This window comes from Echiichthys vipera (genome assembly GCF_963691815.1).
Source record: "Echiichthys vipera genome assembly, chromosome: 12".
Lineage (NCBI taxonomy): Eukaryota > Metazoa > Chordata > Actinopteri > Perciformes > Trachinidae > Echiichthys > Echiichthys vipera.
The window spans coordinates 19,213,159-19,234,180 of NC_139837.1; the positions used below are offsets into that span (position 1 = coordinate 19,213,159).

A 21,022-nucleotide genomic window follows, 5' to 3' on the forward strand; every position below is an offset into this window, starting at 1 on the left:
AAAGGAGGCCACCAAGACCAACAGGGTCTGAAAGGTGGAGAGTAAAATCTTGTCCTGGAAATGTCCTGGAATGGCAAAGTCTGAGCTTAGACCTCAGTCCAATTGAGAACATGTGTGTCAGGATTTGAAATCTGCTGTAGAGCATCAGTACTAGGCAGGTGTGGGAGATAACGTCCATGTCACGTGGCTAATGTCTAACCCTTTCACACAGCCTGTCAGTTACGGGGCTGTCGTGCCTTTATTATGCCCCGCTGTCTGTGTGAAAGTTTCAGAGACGTAATGGGGGGACAGATGTGTTGAAGTGTTGATGCACGAGTGGTGACAAAATGACAAAGCAGCATTCAGAGTTATGTAATCATAACTAACAGAAACATTGGATGAATTGGTACACCATCTTTTCCCCTCTCTGTCCCACTCTCAGACATGTACACATGCCACCATGTTCAGCCTGTCTCTTTCCTTCTCTCTACTGACAACTGTATTATAATGCATAAAGTTGAAGGTTCATGGGTCGTTCCAGGTTTGACTTATTGATTAACGGTGCAGAGTGGCTCACAGGCTAGACGCTGATGCCTCTTTTGCTTCCGGTATGCTGGTTTGAAAATCACTGGTGTGAAATCTCAACTGGGGTTTACACCAGCTTAAACTACCTTGCTTGGTTCTGTGTGAATGACCAAAAACTTACTTCATTGCTGCACTGTTGCAGAATCTCTGTATAAAAAAGGGCTTCTGTCTCCCTTTGGCAGCCATATAAATATATTGTATTGGAATCAAGATGTATTCTCTCTAATCACCTCATATCCTGCCACTTGCTGCTTTACAGATAAAGTGCAAGCAAATGTAAGTATGCCGTGAGAAAGGTACTGAAAAAGCTGTTTTAGATGGACACGGTAGTGTGCGTACGTGTGATTCCAGAAATCAAAAACCTTATGAGACCAATTTCCGTATAAGAAAACTGTTTTTGCTATCACAAGACCAGAGCGAGCATCTCAGGGGGGAGTTTTATTTATGCTACTGTATGTCTGTAAATGACCTTTTACTGTCCGAAAGAAGTGGAATCCTGGTGCCACTGAGGTTAAGGGACAGCTGTGGGACCAACACAACTCAGAGGGAAGTCTATTCACATTCACTTTCTCTCCAGGATATGACCTCACCATGACCTGCCGTCCGTCATCTGGACCTGACTCAGCATTCTGAATTTCCTCTGTTATCCTCTGTAAAGCCCCCCCATTTAGACTTGAGACTTACTGAGTTGCCATATATGGGTATTTCTGATTATAATATATAATCAATTAATTCAATTTGGGGTAAAGGGTAATGCAAAAGCTGACATCTAAGGGCACAATTACAAAACAGTTACAACAGAACCATTATACACAATAAGCAGAGGAATACAGAAAAGGGAGAAAAGACGGTCAATAACAAAGAAAATAGACATTCCAAACGATTGCATTTACCAAGTTAAGTTAAATAAGACCAATTAAAGAGGAATTAGGTATATTATTGTCCACCTATCATACCCCCATTATATCGTTTTACTTGTGTGTAAATGGTCAGTGATTACTAAGTAGCTATTTAATAACAGCGTGCCACTCTGTGTCACCCATTGACTTTTTCTGTCTGGTGCAATGGCATCATATTCCTCTTAATGCATAAACCTTGGCTGAATCACTGGAACTCTCCTCTACATGTTGCAGAAAAATTATGGGCCCAGGGCCATTTAGCTAAGTGATTTCTTTTCCTCCCTGTTTCCACTTTATGCAGTCACAGTTACGACTGACAGTTACCAGCAGGGGGTTATTGGTTAATGCATTAATGCAAATATCGCTAAATGTAGCCCAGGTCTCCCTTTTGAGCAGGCTGTTTAAAGGAATCTTGATGTTTGCGCGGCTATGCTTCAACATGTGCTTAGGGTTTACCCTTCAAACCTGAAGTGATTTAAAGTTCTGCCACACATGTTAGTGATCCATTTTTGTAACACACAAGAGCGCTGATATATGAACATTTTGTGGGTGCATATTTTTATAAATGTATGGCATTGTTGACATGTGATTTAGCTTTATTTATTCAAAACTTTACATACCTAATGATGAAGACAATTTAAAAATGGTCCTGGAGGAAGCCTCCTGCAGCTTGGCTTTCACAAACTGTGCTTACTGACAATGGGCTGCTGCTGCCACCTACTGGATACATAGGAGAATAAGAATCATAGTCTCTCAGTCATTTTGGTCATAGTTCAGTGTATTTTGGTAAATTATGCTAAACACTTAAAAGCCTAAAGCACTCTTTAAAACATCATTATACTGTTTTTTAAGGATATATGAGATATGCATTGCCAGTTTTAACGTACGTAAACCTTGACCATCAGATAATGAGAGGCAAGCTAAGAAATTTGGTTAGCATGTAAATAAGCAGTCTAGTTTGGTCTACAGTGTTTGGACTTTTCAAACAAAGCAGGTGTGTAACTGACGTCTTTTCTCACACCACACTGAGGCCTACAAGTCATTTATGTGTCAGGGTCTTTGTTTCTTTTGTCTGCCAAATCGGAACTTTGCATCGCCCCGGTTCCCTGGACAAAAAGCCGATGGAATTTTACCATTGGATTTTGGAAGTTAATTATACTTGCATGTTTTGTTTAGTGAGATAAAGTGAACACCATTTTTATTATCTTCAAAGTGTAAATGCTGAGGTCGACAGAAATAAAAAGCTAACATTAGACTGTAAACCATCTTCAGAATCGCATGACTCCGTCACCATCCTTAACTTCTAACCAATTTTGCATTTTTGCATGTTCACTATGATGACCTTTATTATCACCTCTGTAGTCTTATCAGTCACTTGTTAGCAAATGCCTTTTTAAGACACAATCAAGCTTCAAAATTCATGAGCTGAGTATTTACTAACGCATTTTATGTCTTAAAACAAGCGTGTGACAATCACAGTCCTTATTTCAGGTAATTGCAAACAAAAAAAACATTGACTGTATAAAAAAACCTTTGACTTTGAGACGAGGTTACCGGAAATGCAAAAATTCTAACTCATTTCCAGGTTTTAGGACTCATTCTAGAAGCACTCTGTTAACAGTGTTTCACTTTATTAACTACACCATTTACTGTGCGTTTGTTTTGGTACGTTTTATTTGATTGACACACTCGTCATTTTGGGATTACTGCATGTGCATGTATATAGATATACAGATTTGTATCTTTCAGGAGATTTCATTGACTTTAGATGGTATAATCCTCTCGAGTTGCCTCAGGAAACCTAAACAATGTGTGACTGCATTTCTCCTGAGAGAACTACGTGTCTATTTCTGCAATCAAAAAGCCCTTGTAGACCACCTCTTGGAGAAGTGTATTCTGTGTCATGTTCAGGCCCTGCGACTGGAAACCTAAGTGCGGATCATGTAAATGTGTTAAGGCTGTAGTTTTACCACAGTAATGCCCCCATCTTTATGCTGGAGTATGGCTGCAGATTAGAGTAACTCCACCAACCTTCAGTCCGGCAGACTCTCCATTCGCCTCATATCATCCAGTAAATTCCTCATTGTTGCAGCCACCATTCCAGCTCCGCAGGGAGTCTTTCTGAGCTAGCTTCTCTATCTCATTCCCACTCTACCATCCTGGTGCTCTGTAAGGAGAGAGAAAGACAGTGTTATTGTGTCTGCCTACACACACACACACACACACACACACACACACACACACACACACACACACACACACACACACACACACACACAAAAAGGCTTAAGCAGGCTACCCTGCTGTGTTACCGCCTAGCATAATGTGTCTGCTGCCCCAAGGAGACAGAGTGGAGGAGGCTGGTACGAAGCCTTTACGGAGATGTAGTAATCCCACGCGGGATCAATAGTAAGGTGCAGCCACACGCATTCCATCACGTCTGTGGATCAGGGAGAAATTGAACAGCAGAGATAGTCATCCAGTGCCCCCTTTAAGTGATATATGTCTTTCAACATCTCCGCTGTCACTGATAATGACAGAGATTTATTCTCGGAGGACAGCAAGGGAAAGTTAAAGATGGAGGATGACAAGGGAAGAAAGATGTTGTTGACAAACTGAGACACTCAAAACATGAGATGACTTGTGGACCAACACAGCTCTCAGCATAATGTAGCATAGCACAGGGCAAAACCTTTTAATCATATGCCATTTTTCAGAGCAAGTCTATTGTGGTTTACAACGAAACATGATCATTTTGCGTGTCTAAAACAATAGAGACAAGCAAACTCATTTTATTATGTAAAAATGGTATATGAAATATAGTTAGGTATATAATTTGAAAATGACTAATTTATTTTTAGAAGCTGCCGAACATTTGTATTCACTCAAAGTTATCAACTTCAGTTTCATTAGTTAATTAATTTTAAGTCATTTGACATTTTCATTTGTCTCTCATGCCATAAATTGATGCTCCAAAGCTTTCTGTCATACTCCATCATCTTTTTGTATTTTTTTTAATTCCTCACTGGGACTCTGCCGCAGCACTTTGCATCTGTGGCTGGACAGGACTAAATCTTTGTGACGCTTTCATGAAGATTTTTTTTCGTGCGTGTTTCTCACTCTCCATGGCAGATAAGCATTTTATCATGCAGGCCAGAGTTGCTTGTCCGTTTCACTGGTCAGAGTCGCAAACGTACAGCAGGAAAGGATAGACTAGACCTCCCCATTGCAATCATGAAGTCTTATTGGGTCAGTGATTAGGATTTGATGAGAAGTGAATCATTAGGAGCATCAGTTGCTCAGTGCACAGACTATTAACTAGCTGTATTAATACACACACACACACACACACACACACACACACACACACACACACACACACACACACACACACACACACACACACATATCTGCCTCGCCCCCACCATATTCTCCCCTCGCTCTAGAGGGACCCAGTTAACCTGTCGCTGCATTCAGGAATAATGATAGGCTGCTGAAAGGTTAGGGAGCTCTAATTGAGTTGTAAAGCGGTTGTTGGCGAGGTGATGACATTTCTCAGTGCTGTCCTGTGTCACAGGGATCTACAGACATGCGAGGCCAAGTGGAGGGAAAGGGCAAGATCACTGCATTCCATAAGTGTATACTGCTTTGGCAAAACAGTGCCACTTTCCAAAACAAAGTCAGTTGTTGTTTCCTCCCTCTTTTATTTCAGGATTAAATAAAGAAAATAGGGCTGCAACTAACAATTTCTGTTATTGCTTAATCTACGGATTATTTTCTTGATTACTTGTTTGGTCTATGAAATGTCAATCACAAAGCCTTAGGTGATGTCCTCCAACATCTAGCTTTGTCAGACGAACAGTCCAAGATATTCAATATACTATCACATAAGAGCAAGAAAACCAGAGCATATTCACATAAGACCCTGGAACCAGTGGCTATTTGCCATTTTTTGTTGACTAATTGAATAATCAACTAATATTTAATCTCTAAAAGAAAATGTACCCTTCAAAATATAGCCTCGGAGCCGGTCATTACTTAGTTTTATGCATAGTAAATGAGCGGTGCAGGGAAAAGTCCCTACTGTTTAACCTAATGCAACCATCAATATTCCTGAATTGTTCCAATCTCTAAAAACGAATCACTTCCTAAACCTAATCATACCTTTTTCTAATTTTTCTTCAGAAAATTCTACAACATCTGCCGGAGAAAATCTACAACCGATGGCAGTTTCACAGTATAGGTATGTATTGCTGACTTTTTCACCATCTGAAATACTTGAAGGCTAAGCTTTGTTGCTGTTACACTTGACAGGTAGCCATACACTGTGAATGTGTCTTTCCTCCTTATGCCTCTGTAACCTCTAAGATACACTTTATAGGACACAAAATTGGTCCCCACAACCATGCCCAAGCCTTTCATGATGAAGAGAAAATAATTAGTCTTAGAAGGGAATATAAATGGAAAAATGCAAGTGAGCACTTTATTTGAAATGCAAATCAGTAATTGAATTATGCTGCCATGATTTCAGCACCACACAAAAAAGGAAAACTCTTGCAAGAAGTGATAACCCCAATTATAACTGTTTGTCAGCTGTTGGCAGCTAAACAGTATATGTCTAGTGTAGATCACTGTTGTACACTGGCCTTCCCATCAGGCTTGTAATTCCAAATATCAAGACTCCTCTGGGCTTTGACGCCCCCAGACAAATCATCACAGGCCTAAGGCTTTTTCTTGACTGGGATAGAACTGTCTTCATCAGTTCACAAGTCACTGGTCAAGATGCAGTGCTTTCACTATGTACTTCTGCTGTGAAGAATGTGTGGTGCAACTGGATAGCTTCTTGCCATACCTGAGTTTTAATCGAGCCCCAACCTCAGCGATTTACCGGATGATCCAATACGAAGTGCAGTTCTCTGAGTGGCCACTAGGCAGGTTTGCCATTTTCACAGCAAAATTAAACCTATTTAAGGCCTGGTACAAAAACCATTCTAGTCTGTATGTTTATGCCATATTTCCATTAGAGATGCACCGATGCAGTTTTTTCTAGGGATGCTCGATATTGGCTTTTCTGCCGATATCCGATATTCCGATATTGTCCAACCCTTAATTTCCGATACCGATATCACCCGATACCGATATATGCAGCCTTTTTACACCTAAATTCATCACATATCACCTATTATGGAATTAACACATTATGCCTAATTTTATGTGATGCCCCACTGGATGCATACATAAATGCAACACGGCTTTTCAAATGTAAACACAGTCTGTACAAAATAAGTTATTGAAAAAAGTGCCATTCATTTATTTGTTTGTGTTTTTAGAGAGAATATTTTGCCTCAAACACACTACAGACATTATCAAAACCAGGAAGATGCATATCTTCAGTCCAGAGTAGTAAACAAACATAGTCCTCTTTTTCCAGACTGAGTAACGACTGAGCCGTAACCTGGCAAATAATACAATCAATAAATCAGCAGTCAAGCTCAACATGCTAACGTGTATTGGATCTAACGGATACAGCACCAGAAATTAGCTTCTCTACGTGACTGTAAACAATGCTGTGCAATTCAGGTAAGCACTGGTCTGAGAAATACTTGTGACTGGGCGTTATACAGACATAACGGGGCTCGAGGAACTCCACACGTTTGGTGAATCCGGCATCTTGAACGATAGAAAAAGTTTGTTTCTCGGTGTCGGCTGTTGCTTCTTTTCATCACTTTGCTGCACAGATGTAGCGTTTAACTCCGCATGATTCTTCTTGAGGTGGCTGATCAAATTAGATGTATTAAAGGAAGACTCCTTGTTTCCTCCTCTCATAACTAACGCCTTGCAGTCATTGCAAAGCGCACATTTACTGTTAGGAGGTGACACTTGGAAATACTTCCAAACCACGGACATCTCATGCACCGGGAGAGCTGAAGCTTGATAGCCACGGTTAGCAACCTACGAGTGAAGCGTGTTGTTGTTGTTATACGTCATCAAGCACGCGCCTGTAAACGGCCCGTGTTGCATTCAGGTACACTCGGAAATGCTGAAGCCTACAGAACTAACATCAGTTGTAAAAACCCGATACCGATAATTCCCGATATTACATTTTTAACTCAATATCGGCCGATAATATCGGTGGGCCGATATTATCGGACATCCCTAGTTTTTTCCGATACCGATACCGATAAATGCGCTGAGCTTATCGGCCGAACCCGATACCACTGTTGAATGAATGAACCGTATACCTTGCCTTGTGAGTGAAGGCATCAGGCTTGACACAAACATTTATTTATTTATTACATTTCATCTTGCTGAAAAAAAAAAGGTAACAAATTAACACAGATATAAATGTACTTAATATTTTTTGTTTACAGTTAACAAAGTGCACATTAGCAGCAAAAAGAAATAAATAACAATTCCATGTAAAGTGCACTGCAAACAGATTTTTTTTAAAATGTAATACAAAACCCTAACCAGTGTTGCAAACATAGAATTGAAGTGACTAGATTGCTGTAACTGTATTGCTGTGTATGATTGTAATAAAAAAGAAATGACTGGATCGGAATGCTGGAACGGCCTCATTCAGCCGATATTCAATCCAGCTAATTAGTCAATATCAGAGCCTATATCCAATCCGGGTATCTCTAATATCCATGGCAACACTGAGGGGGGTGATTTTTTTTTTTTGTAACAGGCTAGTTTTATTTTATTGGAGGTTTTAGGAGGTTTATGAATAACTAGGTGGGTGGTCTCTTGAGTGACAGCTAGCCGCTAGCCCTCACTTCGCCTTGGAGGTAAACGTCAGCCAGATGGACGGATCTCCCTCCCCTCACCGTCCCATCAATGCCCTTTTTTGGTAAGAGGAATTGAGGCTGAGTCAAAGTCTGACAAGATGGCGAATCCTGTAGGTGAATACGGTTGGATCAAGTTGAGAGGACGGACCTCGGCGGAAATGCTACGTCCATTTTTTTATCAGTCTATGGTTATAATTGAATTCCCCTTTTTTATTTTTTTATATCATTCTGATTTTATCCTTAATCCTAAATTTAAAATCCCTATAGGAACTAGCCAACTTTTCTTCTTAGCCTGCAGCGACATAAGAACAGTGCTATCTCCAGGCTTTCAAGAGCACGTCCTAACTTACTTAACAGACCTCTTCCACCCAAGGCATTTAGCAATCAGAGCAATGTCTCATTTGATTACAGCGGAACAAGATTGCCTTCATGAATGTGTGTCGCTGCCAACTGATGTTAATTTTCATCAGGAAAATGTGCCATTCTCCCCACTTGTCTGCCAGGATCAGCCATCAAGGTCAATTTGCCTCAGTGGAGATGACAAGCAGGTTCCTCCCTGTCATCTTTTTTGCCCCTTGTTGTCTCTGCTTGTTGCGTAGCAGAACTGAAGATTTGGATTTTTCTTTCTTCCAGGTTCTATACTGAAAAAGCTTCTGCACACTGGAAATTCATTCAAGGTAAGGGCTGCTTTCATTGTTTTCATTGCCACAAGATATAAAAAAATCACCAGCTTCCAGCCATATGATGCACTACAACAATACTATTTTTTGTATCCGTTAATATGTCCCAACCTACTCCTGTCTAGATCCGCTGTGAGGGGATCCGTCTCTTCCTGCTGTGGCTGCAGGCCCTGAGGGACAACTGTGCCGAGGAGCAGTTCCTTATCTTCGCCTGTCTGGTGCCAGGATTCCCTGCTGTGCCCTCCTCCAGAGGGCCCTGCACCCTTGACACCATCATTTACAACCCATTCTCCAACCCCCCTGATGGTGAGTATGGATGTTTTCTACATTTATATAGACATGGATTTTGAGACATTCACAGAGCCTTTGTTGTGATGAGGATGGTCATTGAGGTCATTTAACATCGTATGGGGAAAGTTCTTTTTTTTAAGTGCAGAACTCTTTGCTACACTTAACACAGCTCTTTGTATCTGTCGCTCCGAGCAGCCAAGGTGGTGCCTGAGGAGATTACCCCGCTGGTTCCGGCTGTGGTAGGAGAAAAGGTTGCAGATGACCAGACCTGTTACATCCTCGAAACCCTGCTCAAGTACATGGTCATCCAGGTAACACCTAATTATGCTAGAAGGGATTACACAACTTTCTGACAGATTTTTATAAGTTAAGTTTGAACTGACGGACAAATCTTTGTCGTTCCTGATTCTAACTTATCTGCAGTTAGATTTTCAGCTATATGCATATTGTGCCTAAATGACGCGGATTTATCATTTCCCCCAATTTTAGTTTCAGTTACTTTTTCAAAGGCTTTAGTTTCAGTTTGCAATATTCAAACAATTTTATCCATCATTTTTAACAGTTCAAATTTCTCTCCAAACAGTACCCTATCTGTAGGAAGACAATACTTAAAATGAAAAAACAATCTGAACAAACAATAGTAATAATGGCAAAAATACATCTGTATGGAAAATATTCCACCACTATGTATATTTTGATTACACAGTGTATGTGTTGTCATGAGGATGGTGTTGATGCGAATACTGAGGTAATCCATATCTTTTACAGGGTAAGATGAACAACTGCATGTAATACATACATGTTAAAGGGATAGACTGAATATTTGTAAAGTGTAGTTAGGAGGACAGAAGTTAAGTTATCGGCGACAGCAGCTAAGCGCATTTAATCACCTAAAAAGTGTACACTAGATTAAGAATATTTTCACCACTTTATCTTGCCATCAGGCATCTCTTTCCAACGGGGAACTGAAGCCATTTGCTCCCTTCAAAGCTAACAGTCTTCCTTTGACTAAAACTGTCATTTTTTCCTTGAAGAACAAGGGAGTTGCTGGCAGCAGTACATTGCTTAATTTCCATGCCTGTCCTCCTGCCTGCTTCTCCAAACTGCAAGCGTGCTAACCCTTAGTCACTGTAGGTAATAGACTGACTTTGATAGTACCTCATACAACCCCACTTGAAATTTCCTTTTAAGTGTGTAAAGTTTGAGTCTGTTAATTAGGACGGTCACTGTTCCATCTTGCATGTAGTGAGGCTGCAATGACTAACTGGGCTTGCTGCTGCTGCAGCTGCTTCTTCTCCTTCTTCTTCTTCTTCATGATATAATCTTATGTGTATTTGGCCCTAACAATTTCCCTTTTTGTGTACTGTTTGTCAAAGGGTCCTTCAAAGTATTGTGTCGCAAAAAAAAAGTAGTTTTGCTTTGAGTGACTGGAACCATCTCCTCTTTTTGTCACGTGACCTTGTTTGCCTTTGTGCTTTGTTTGCCAGGCATCTAGTTTAGAATGGAGGAACAAAGAGAACCAGGACACAGGCTTCAGGTTTCTCTTCAGCCTTTTCAAGAAGTACTACCTTCCACATCTATTCCCCTCCTTCACCAAGCTTACAAATCTCTACAAGCCTTTATTAGGTAAGCCGACATACAGCGCGTGTGTGTGCGTGCGTGCGTGCGTGCGTGCGTGCGTGCGTGCGTGCGTGCGTGCGTAGGTATATTATATTATATTTACCTTGGTGCTTAAGCCTCTTCAAAGTGAATGTTCAATTGCAGCAAAGGCACAGACACTGTCAAACTGGGATTTCACTGCCCAAATAGCAGCTCTTGGGTTTAAGTACAGTTTGTAAAGTCTGCTTATGTTATGTGATATAACGTCACAGAAAGAAAATGACAAGATCCGTGAAAATTAGCAGAGGAGGTAATAAGTAAAATTAATAAAAGAACTGTAGCTGATATATTTAGTGTGGCATAAACCTTTCTAATATTTTCAGTCTGAACACAAATAAAATAGTTTTATGTTTGTATTACTAGAAATGATTAAATGCGGCAACACAGCATAAGCTTATTTTAGGAACAATATTTTATATATTAGCTTGGGCTGCATGCAAAATAAGTGAGCAATTTATCTTTGCAAAGGGGGGGAGGGCAAAGTTAGTAAGCTTTTTTATTCCACAGGTAGGAGCTATAGCCTTAAGTTACCTTTCTGATTTTTGAAACCCCAAGTTAAACCTCAAGCTACTTTTCTAAACCTAGAATGTTCATTTAGTTAGTTTCAGTTTATTAAACTGCTTCTAATTGAGATGTTTTTTTTTTTTTTAATTTAGTAATTTTTTAATTAAACCACACACTTTTTTTTCTTTTACAAGAGAGAAGGATGTGTGCTGTTGTGATAAGGGACTCCAAATCAACTGATTCTAAAACAAGCTTAAAATTGAGCAATATATTAGTATTATTATAATAAATAATATGCTGCTTGTTCAGTTCCCAAGGCTTTTAGGTTGACTGAACAAATTCTGACTCATTTTGAAAAACTGTAAAGACATTAACAGCCTAACATCTGGAAGTTGACATTTAATCTCTATTCTCTTGCTCATCTCATTTTGTCCTTTTTTAAACCTCCCTCTGTCAGCATCGCTCAGAATTAACCACTCTATTTTTGCTCAATTAGACCTCCCCCACCACAGACCAAAACCCTTGTATGTGCCAGTGACACGGAACAATGAGAGCACCTTCTGCACCAGGGACCAGTACCTGGCGCCCCGTGTGGCCTTCATCACTTGGTTGGTCACCTTCTTCCTGGAGAAGAAGTATGTCAGCAGTGCTGCTGGGGCGCAGAGCGCCAAGAACGGCACAGAGGTCATCCCCAAACTCATCCAGGTGAGCATTACCAGCACCAGTACCATTGTGCTGATTTCTCATACTGTCACTGAGGCTAGAGCTGGTATGCTCATGAAACCCTGAGTCGCATCTCTCAAGTCGCAGGAAATATTTCAGGAGTTGCTTGTAGCGAGCTTTATTATTATGTTCTCATGCTCTTGAAATACTACACATTACAAAATTGTGAAATTTTACCCACTCCTGTGTCTGCAGTCAAGTCAATATGTAAATGTATTTTATGACAGTAGTAAACCTTTAGAATACTTGCTCATATATAAATATATATATATATATATATATATATATATATATATATATTTATTCATATTCATTCTTAAATATCTTTCATGCCCAAACACAAGTCAGCCTTCGAAATCAAATAACACACACATCTAACATCACAGGCCATATCCCCCTGCAGTCCCGAAAAACATCAAGACTCATGGAAGGAGTGTGGAAGTTGTGCATTTTGCATTTAAATGGCAGTGAATAGTCAAAGTAATCATGGAAAAAGAAAGAAGGGAATTAGATGCAAAATAAATATTATTATGATAGCATGGAGGTAATCATTTTACTGTAATGGCCAATACAGTACCTCATTCCCCACAGAACTCACCATAAAACACAACTAATCAACTAAGGGATTTCTAGTCAATGAGATTCTAACGTCCAATGATTTAACTGTGCAGAAGCAGCCCTGTAGCATACTAAGGGACTCTCATTCCCCTCTGTGTCTCTGTGATGCCCAGACTGTCACTGCAGGCAGTAGCAGCCAGGAGAAGGAGAAGGATAAGACATCAGATGGGGATACGAACGGGCCAGCGGGGGAGCCTGAGAAGAGCCACTCCAACAGCAGCACGCTGTCAGATCGACGGCACAGCGATTCCAGTTTGTGTAGCATTGAGGAGGAGCACCGTTATGTCTATGACATGGTACATGCCATCCTGCTGTCCACCAGAGACAATGTGAATTTTGTCAACGAGGTCTTCCACCAGGTACAGTGGGGCCACAATGCAATATTTCTTTACTTGATATTGTAAAAATGAATTACATTGCTGGTATTGTACTGTATAGTTGTCATTTTGAATCATGACTAGAATACAGACTGGATGGCAGTAATGTGATAACATTTACTATGTTGCCCTCTGCTGGCTGTTTGTTAACATTACTTAAAGCTCCCATCTATTACCAGGCAACCTTTCTTTAAAACCTTTAATAATACGTCCATGTTCCCCCTCCTAAGGCCTTCCTGCTGCCGTCTTGCGAGGCTTCAGCAACCAGGAAGGTGATCAAAGTGTACAGGAAGTGGCTCCTGCAGGAGAAGCCCAGCTTCATGGCAGAGCCTGAGACAACTACCCAGGAAGATGTGGTTGATAACCACTCTGAACAGATACTCAGCACAGAGACAAACAGCATAAATGTACAGGTAAGACCACTGATACAGACAGCCAATTAAAGACATTGTAGTATAGCATATATACTGTCTATCTACTTGTGATTTAGTTATTATATAGCAAAAGGTGGCACAATAATTGGTGTAGTGTTTTTTTAAGAAAGACCTGTTATGTGCTAGCCTATAAACGCTTTTTTTTAAACGGAAATGTGTGTGAAGCTCGGGAGAATTTTGAGAAATTACAGCCAATCTGGTTCAGGTAGAGAATCAAAGCTCTAATTTATTTGGCTTTCACACCATGATCATTTTAATATATTTTTCAATGAAAATGAGTATGTATGCAAAAATGATAATTCCCTCCAATATTCATATCATATAGCAAAATCAGTCAAAATAATTGCAATTAGATTTTTTTTTCTAAACCATTAGCACTAATAATTATAGTATCCTTCTTAATATCTTAGCTTATGTCTATTGATCAATTGACTGGCCTGCCTTTTTTTCTAGCAAACAGTAGAGAGTCACGGCCACCGTCGGACGTCCAGCTGGGGGAGGACTTACTCGTTCAGCAGCGCCATCAACCGTGGCTTTCTCACTGAGGGGCAGAACAGGGACGTCAAGGCTGGTATCCAGCCCACACTACAGGTCAGTGTGTTTTCATCTTGAGATCACAGCTTTTGGGGATTAGAATCAGAAATACTTACTCTATGCACTTTGTGTCTTGCTGTGGGACCTTACTGTGTCTTCATGCACCTTATGCGTCTAGGTGTTCCTGACCAACTCATCCAATGTTTTCCTGCTGGAGCCATGCCAGGATGTAGCTAAACTTCTGGAAAACCAGGTGGAGGTATGCAAGGGTGTCCTCAGCATCTACCGGCACATGATCATGGAGCACACGATGAACACACAGACGTGGTCAGTGAGATGTTATAATACAGATGGAACAGTTATTCCTTTGTGACTCTTGAATGTCACTTTTTTGACACTGTTCTGATTTTTACTGTTCTGCAGGGAGCAGATGCTGCAGGTTCTGCTGAGGATCACAGAGGCGGTGATGAAGAGGCCACAGGAAAACCAAAGAAAAGACAACTTTGCTGAAAGTTTAGCATCTATACTTTTTAGGGTATGTCTGCTGGTGCTTACTTTTATATAAACTGATACACACTTTTTTGTATTCATATCAGGGGAAAAGAGGGTCTGTCAGGGTTTGGATTTGTCATCATACACTGTCTGTAATCACAGAACATAGGTACATAATTCTGTCTAATTTGTTACTCAGGAACTTATATGTAATGTGTGTGTGCGTGTGTGTGTGTCTTGAATGGATTGATTGTTGACAAAAAGTCATGTATACCAAATTATATGTATCAGTTTGATGGGCTGGAATTCAGAGCTGCAATGCTAACCATCAATTCTAATTCATCTTTCCTTGTCTCACATTCAGACCATTATTGTGGCGTGGGTGCGAGCCAACCTGTGTGTATTTATCTCCCGGGAGCTGTGGGATGAGCTGCTGGCAGTGCTGTCCTCTCTTACCTGCTGGGAGGAGCTGGTGACAGAGTGGGCCAGCATCATGGACTCGCTGACGGCTGTGCTGGCACGCTCCATTTATGGCCTGGACATGGCCAGCCTGCCTCTGGACAAACTCAGCGAACAGAAGGAGAAAAGACAGAGAGGCCGTGGTGAGGGGGAGGAGAATGGGAATTGGGATGGCTAGAAATTTTGGGGAAAATGTTTTAAATTTACTTTTGGTAAAATAATTCTGATTACTTTACAGTTGAGCCTTTATGATGGTCAGTTATGGTAGTGTCTTTGTTGATCAGTGACTCAGTGTTGTAAAACAATGAAAGTAGTGTATTAAGAGTATTTACAGAGCCTCTACCCAAAGAACTTGAGTTGGTCAAAATAACCTTGTGAAGCCTTTAAATGTCTGAGTTGACATAAATTGCATTGATCACTTCAGAAAGCAAAACTTTCCCTTTTTCCAGATTTTTGTGAAGATATATGGATTGTTGTCAGTTTTATGTCATTATACATTGAATACCTTTTGGTTTTTGACTGTTGGTTGAAGAAAACACCTTTGGCATTAAAACTGCACAACGTCCCTCCATCAATGTACCCTGTTGTCTGCCAGTGTGTCTTCTTTGAAACTACCAGTGGTGGTTGCCGAAGTCATAATTGTTCAAATCCTACAAAATCGAGCTTGAAAGTATACTTGACAATGAGTGAATGCTAGTTCAGGTAATATCTGAACACTTCATGCAAGGTTTAGGAAATGGGCAACCAGACATTGATGTTGACAGCCTGCACAGCAGTGTGTGGGGTGTGATTATTCAAAGGACATTTTTTAATAAAATAAAATATCACTACCACAATTATCCTTTAAGGGACTCTATTGCTGAAAGTCTTACATGTCAGCAGAGGTTTGTGTTGCTAAATCTAATTATAAAGCAGATTTTTTTTTTTTTTTTTTTTTTTTTTTTTAAAAGGTACCCTGATACCTCAGTCCTCAGGAAGTGTTTTTCTTTGCCTTTCAGGTGTGATCCAGGACTCCCAGAAGGCAGCGGCAGTGGCACGTTCCTTCTCACTGAGTTGGAGGAACCAAGGGGAGCAGAGCGGGCCAGGAATTCAGGAGCCTATGAGGATTCGCTCCGCCACTACATCAGGAGCTCCTGGTGTAGAGACAGCCCGTAACAACGTCCGACAGAAGGCCTCCGGTGAGTACTTGTAAAATTGGTGATAGAATTATTGTTTTACAAGCTCTATATTACTATACTATCAAAGCAGGTACAAATAAAATACAAAGGTGTGACTTTTATAAGACCCTTCATATGTCTATGCTGTCTTTATCCCCTGGCTTTGTATGGAACAAAAACAGAGCATTGATAAGCTTGCGGAGCACAGCGTCACACTATACAGGGTTTATCAGACGTATTGACTGTGAAAGCCTTCAGGCAGGTCTATGTGTACGCTAGCCCAGGTGTTGTTGAAAGGCCAGGCACCAAAGACAAAGAGGCCAGCAGATGGCCCCCATTGTTCCCCTAACATGTCACTGGCCAATGTCAACATGTTTCCATGTCAGCTCGATTGCAGGCATACAACACAATTTCCCCAGACGGCATGTCAAAGGCCAGCCTTGGACACTCATTGTTATTATCTCAATTCAGACTACGTAAACACCCCTTATCTGATGGGAATTTGGCAGGCTAATTATAAGTTGAACTGGAAGGTAGTAGAGTAGTAACTAGCTGCGGTGCCTGTCTTGCTTGTCTGAATTTTGTCTAGACAGAATCTTAATGTGGAGGATAAAAGACAAAGACAATCCCTTTCCTTTCCTGGCCTTCCGCCTCCTCAGTTACCACCAACGGACTAACATGACGAGCTTGTTGAGCTAGGAGCAGATGGAATTGTGCCTGAAGGATGAAGTCTTAGAGTGTGTCTGTGTGTGTGCGTGCGGGTGTGCATGTGTGTGAGCATATTCTGTTTATTTGTATCTACATGCAAGCAAAGATAGACATTAAACATTACGGCTTCAAATTCCCTTCCCTTTCTTTGGCCTAATTGGATTTCTCTCACATTGATCTTCAAAGGCCCGGCAGCCCTCCTCCCTACTCCTCAAGAGAGGGCCCACACATCAATTGCACTGCAGTTTTTGATAGTTTCATTAAGAGTGTAATTAATGCTCATTAATATGCATAAATGGCAGCAGTGGCGGGCTGTAGCAGAGAAGATGTATCTCTCTTACTGAAAGGCGTAATTAAAGCAGAGAATAGAACTGTCCTCTTTCATTGCTCTCTTTTGAGATTAAGCCTGAAGTGCTATCCAGACACAATGGCTAATGCCTGAGCATTGACAACTGGCAAAACTTGGCTGTACTTTTGCATGCAAATACAAACTAATATTGTTCAGAGATCTTGTTTTGATATGGACAAAAAGACTGGACATTTCATGAAGGTACTTATTAAGCTTTGATAACTTCAGAGACCCAGTTGAACCAGTTCTCAGTCTGCCATTTCTGGGATGGTTATGTATACCTTTGTCTAAATTGTGATATCATAAGATAATATAATTTAGACAGAAATCTATGAAGAAGAGGGTTTGGCCGGTTACAAAAGTGTGAATAACAAAAGCACTACACTGCCGCACTGAATTGACCGTAGGTCATATGAAGGTCAAACTCTGGTTCTGCTGTGCTTTATTTACTCTACTTTCCTGATGAGGAATGTATTTATTAACTGAAACACTTTAGTATTGCTCTACTTTACTGTTATTGAATTCTGTCTTCTTCCCTCTACCTCTTCTTTGTTTCCACTGTCTTTCTTATTTTCTTTTCCCTGATGGAAGCTAAGCGAAGCCAGTCCATCAGCAACTGTGTTCATCTATACGAGGCTTTGCCCAATGCTAAAAGCGTTCCTATGCTGCTCCACACTGTGAGCTCTTTCTTGCCTGGTATCTCTTCTGGTAATTCTGCTTGCTCTCACAGACTTTCAGGTAAAATGTTTTCTGAGAGCTGCATGTGTTTGTGTGTTTTTGGTGACCTCCGCCTTGCCTTTCCATCCATCTGTCACTCTCTGTTTTATGCTTTCAGTCTCTGTTGTGACAGTATCTGGATAAGAGATTTATGGACAGGAACAGGAACTTAAGATTGTCTTGTCACTTACTAATTGAAAAATGTAAAAAATCTCTCCGGCAGCCCTGCAAAGTGTAGGAATACTATAACTTGCGTCTATATTTAGAGTGTCTGCATCACCCCTGCATGTGTTTATGTCCTAATTTCTAATGAATGTGTCAAATCTTCATCGACACTGTGTCTTCAAATCCCTTGAGATAAGATGTGATATATAGCTCAGTGTGTTTACATGTGAAAGTTTGTGTTACGGTTTCTGTTTGATTCTGGGCTTGTGGCTCTGTCTAACTTTGTGTCTTCTCCTCTCCTGTCTGTCAGATGTAGAGGAGTGTCAGCTGTCAGAATGTGGGGGAGAGGAGGAGCTGGGAGGCGGGGATAGTCCTCTGCCACGTAGCAGCAGCACCTCTGACATCACCCAACAACTGTCTGACACTTTACCAGGTATATACAAACCAAAAGGATTTCCTACATGTTTCACCTCTGATCTTGACTGTAATGACAGCTTTAAGAGGAAATTTCTGTATTTTTCAACCTGGACCCTATTTCCCCATGTTTCTTTGTGTAAATGACTAATGGCTGGCTGCCGCAAACCAGGCTGCAGTGTAATCAAAAAAGATCCAGAGTATCTTCCAGCATCTAGTGAGAATTCAGAACGAAATTCAAAACAAAGTTGCTGCGATTGGTCATTGACACAGAAATACATTGGTAAATAGGCTTCAGGTTAAAAAATACTGAAATTCCCCTTTTAACCCTCATACCACCCATGGCTTAAAACAGCCACGCGCAAAACACTGCAATAAAATCATTATTTTTTTCAGATTATTTTTTTCTTAAATATTTTAAACAACTTCAAACCTGCTTAAAACTACCAAACAGTCGATCATTTCAGGATTTTAACCCTTTAAATGACAGCTTTATTATTTTAAGTTTAAGTGATATATCACAAAAAAACACAAAAAAGGAAATATTTTCCATACAATAAATAGTAGGTTGATGAAACTTTGCTGTTGATTAGCGTCTTGGATATGTCCAAGTTTGAGTACCGGTATTTTTCATGCAATTTAAGATACTGAGTCTGGTAGCCCTTGTGGCTGAAAACATCAACGCACAAACACTGCTATAAAATCCTCAATATTTGTTTTCCGATTATTATTATTTTTTGCTTAAATCCCTTTATCAGCTTCAGCCCTGATCAAAATGATGTGTGTGTGTGTGTGTGTGTGTGTGTGTGTGTGTGTGTGTGTGTGTGTGTGTGTGTGTGTGTGTGTGTGTGTGTGTGTGTGTGTGTGTGTGTGTGTGTGTGTGTGTGTGTGTGTGTGTGTGTGTGTGTGTGTGTGTGTGTGTGTGTGTGTGTGTGTGTGTGTGTGTGTGTGTGTGTGTGTGTGTGTGTGTGTGTGTGTGTGTGTGTGTGTGTGTGTGTGTGTGTGTGTGTGTGTGTGTGTGTGTGTGTGTGTGTGTGTGTGTGTGTGTTCTATATTGACACGAAAAGGGAAAATGTAATTTGTTAGTTAAGTTTCCATTTCATGTATTACATTTTATGTATTACACCCTTTGTAATTCAATGCAATCCAATACAATAGCCTAAATTAATATGTTTTAACTTTTTTGTTTGGTTTATTCGTTTTATTTATCTTGTATTAGTTTATTTGAGAGGGACTGTGCTCATTGATCAAAAGAAAAAAAAGTGTAAATGAGTTAGAGTTGACCTTGAACACTAATTTCCATCTCATCAGTGGTCAAAATATGTTGGTATTTTTAATAATTTAGCCACTACAATGAGGCTTTTCAATATTTTCCTCATCATTTATTTATACTAATTTTCTGTCCTTGGCCGGATGTTTAAAAGTAACACATTTTTGCCTATTCAATTAAACTCAAGGACTTAAATGTAGTAGTAAAGTGATAACATTTTTAAGATTACTCAATTATGGTTTCTCTGTGTATTTATAATATCCCCTGTTGCACTTCAGCCCAGAAGAGAGAGTACTCCCCTACTTCCTGTGGCTCTGATAGCAGGGTGTCTGAGGGGAGGAGAGAGAACGAGCCACCAGTGGTAAGAAGAATCATCTTGTACTATAGGGTCTAAGTAATTCAATAAAATGAATCCATACGAGTTTCTCTTCATTAACGTCTCCTTTTTATGTTCCTAGATCCTCATCCGGCGGAGCAGCAGTCCAGCGGAGACAGAGTGCAATGCTGAGGGACACCCAAACTACACAAGACCCAAGCTCAGAGAGAAAAGTTAGACATCACATCCTTAATCATTTCTTTAAAATCATCATCCCTGCAATTTCTGTATAGCTGTGTTTTAATATGCTACACTTGAAGAATTACTGTTTTTGAAATTCAAAATTCATCAGACAATTCAAACACTAACGTATCAAACAGAGCCTAGTCTTTGCATGGATTACACAGCCAGTGCTTTCCATTGTACTGTATTTAACGTCTTACACTTTTTATGTCCTTTATCCACCTCATTCACCTGTCCTACCTAGGTGAGAGTATAAGCAGTGAGACGTCCAACGGCTACCTCAATGAAGCTGAGGTTACCTGGCAGGCCTTTGATGAAGAAGCTGATACTCAGTCCACACAGTCCGCCCACATGGACGTGACTACCGACCCCCAGAGCCAGGGGAGTCTGCTGCTCAGCCATAATGAGGCTCTAGCAGGTATTGGAACTGGATAAGAACTCACCCTGAGCAACTCAAACAGATTTTCACCCTCTATTTATTCCAGATGTTAATGTATTTTACAATTGACAAATTAAAAATAAATAAATAAATAAAAGCACCCTTCAGGCTTTATACAGTAGGCTGTGAAGAGGATCAGGCGTGATGCAGGGTAAGCTATCCACCTGTAGAATTAAGAAGTAATGCACAAATTGTTTAGCCTGTGATTAGAATCAGACA

General features: G+C 40.4%; 1 protein-coding gene across 2 annotated transcripts in view; it reads left to right on the forward strand.

The window, feature by feature from the left end:
• The window catches only part of ralgapa2 (Ral GTPase activating protein catalytic subunit alpha 2), a 91,885-nt gene that overhangs the window by 19,273 nt on the left and 51,590 nt on the right, over positions 1 to 21,022 (forward strand). For both annotated transcript variants that reach the window (XM_083924834.1, XM_083924833.1), the window contains exons 4-20: positions 5,649 to 5,706; positions 8,888 to 8,931; positions 9,060 to 9,240; positions 9,421 to 9,536; positions 10,713 to 10,851; positions 11,885 to 12,093; positions 12,843 to 13,088; positions 13,337 to 13,519; positions 13,994 to 14,131; positions 14,253 to 14,401; positions 14,498 to 14,609; positions 14,931 to 15,168; positions 16,024 to 16,203; positions 18,432 to 18,554; positions 20,084 to 20,166; positions 20,264 to 20,354; positions 20,609 to 20,782. In XM_083924834.1, the coding sequence (XP_083780960.1) occupies positions 5,649 to 5,706; positions 8,888 to 8,931; positions 9,060 to 9,240; positions 9,421 to 9,536; positions 10,713 to 10,851; positions 11,885 to 12,093; positions 12,843 to 13,088; positions 13,337 to 13,519; positions 13,994 to 14,131; positions 14,253 to 14,401; positions 14,498 to 14,609; positions 14,931 to 15,168; positions 16,024 to 16,203; positions 18,432 to 18,554; positions 20,084 to 20,166; positions 20,264 to 20,354; positions 20,609 to 20,782 (2,464 nt within the window). The remainder of the gene's footprint in view (positions 1 to 5,648; positions 5,707 to 8,887; positions 8,932 to 9,059; positions 9,241 to 9,420; positions 9,537 to 10,712; positions 10,852 to 11,884; positions 12,094 to 12,842; positions 13,089 to 13,336; positions 13,520 to 13,993; positions 14,132 to 14,252; positions 14,402 to 14,497; positions 14,610 to 14,930; positions 15,169 to 16,023; positions 16,204 to 18,431; positions 18,555 to 20,083; positions 20,167 to 20,263; positions 20,355 to 20,608; positions 20,783 to 21,022) is intronic.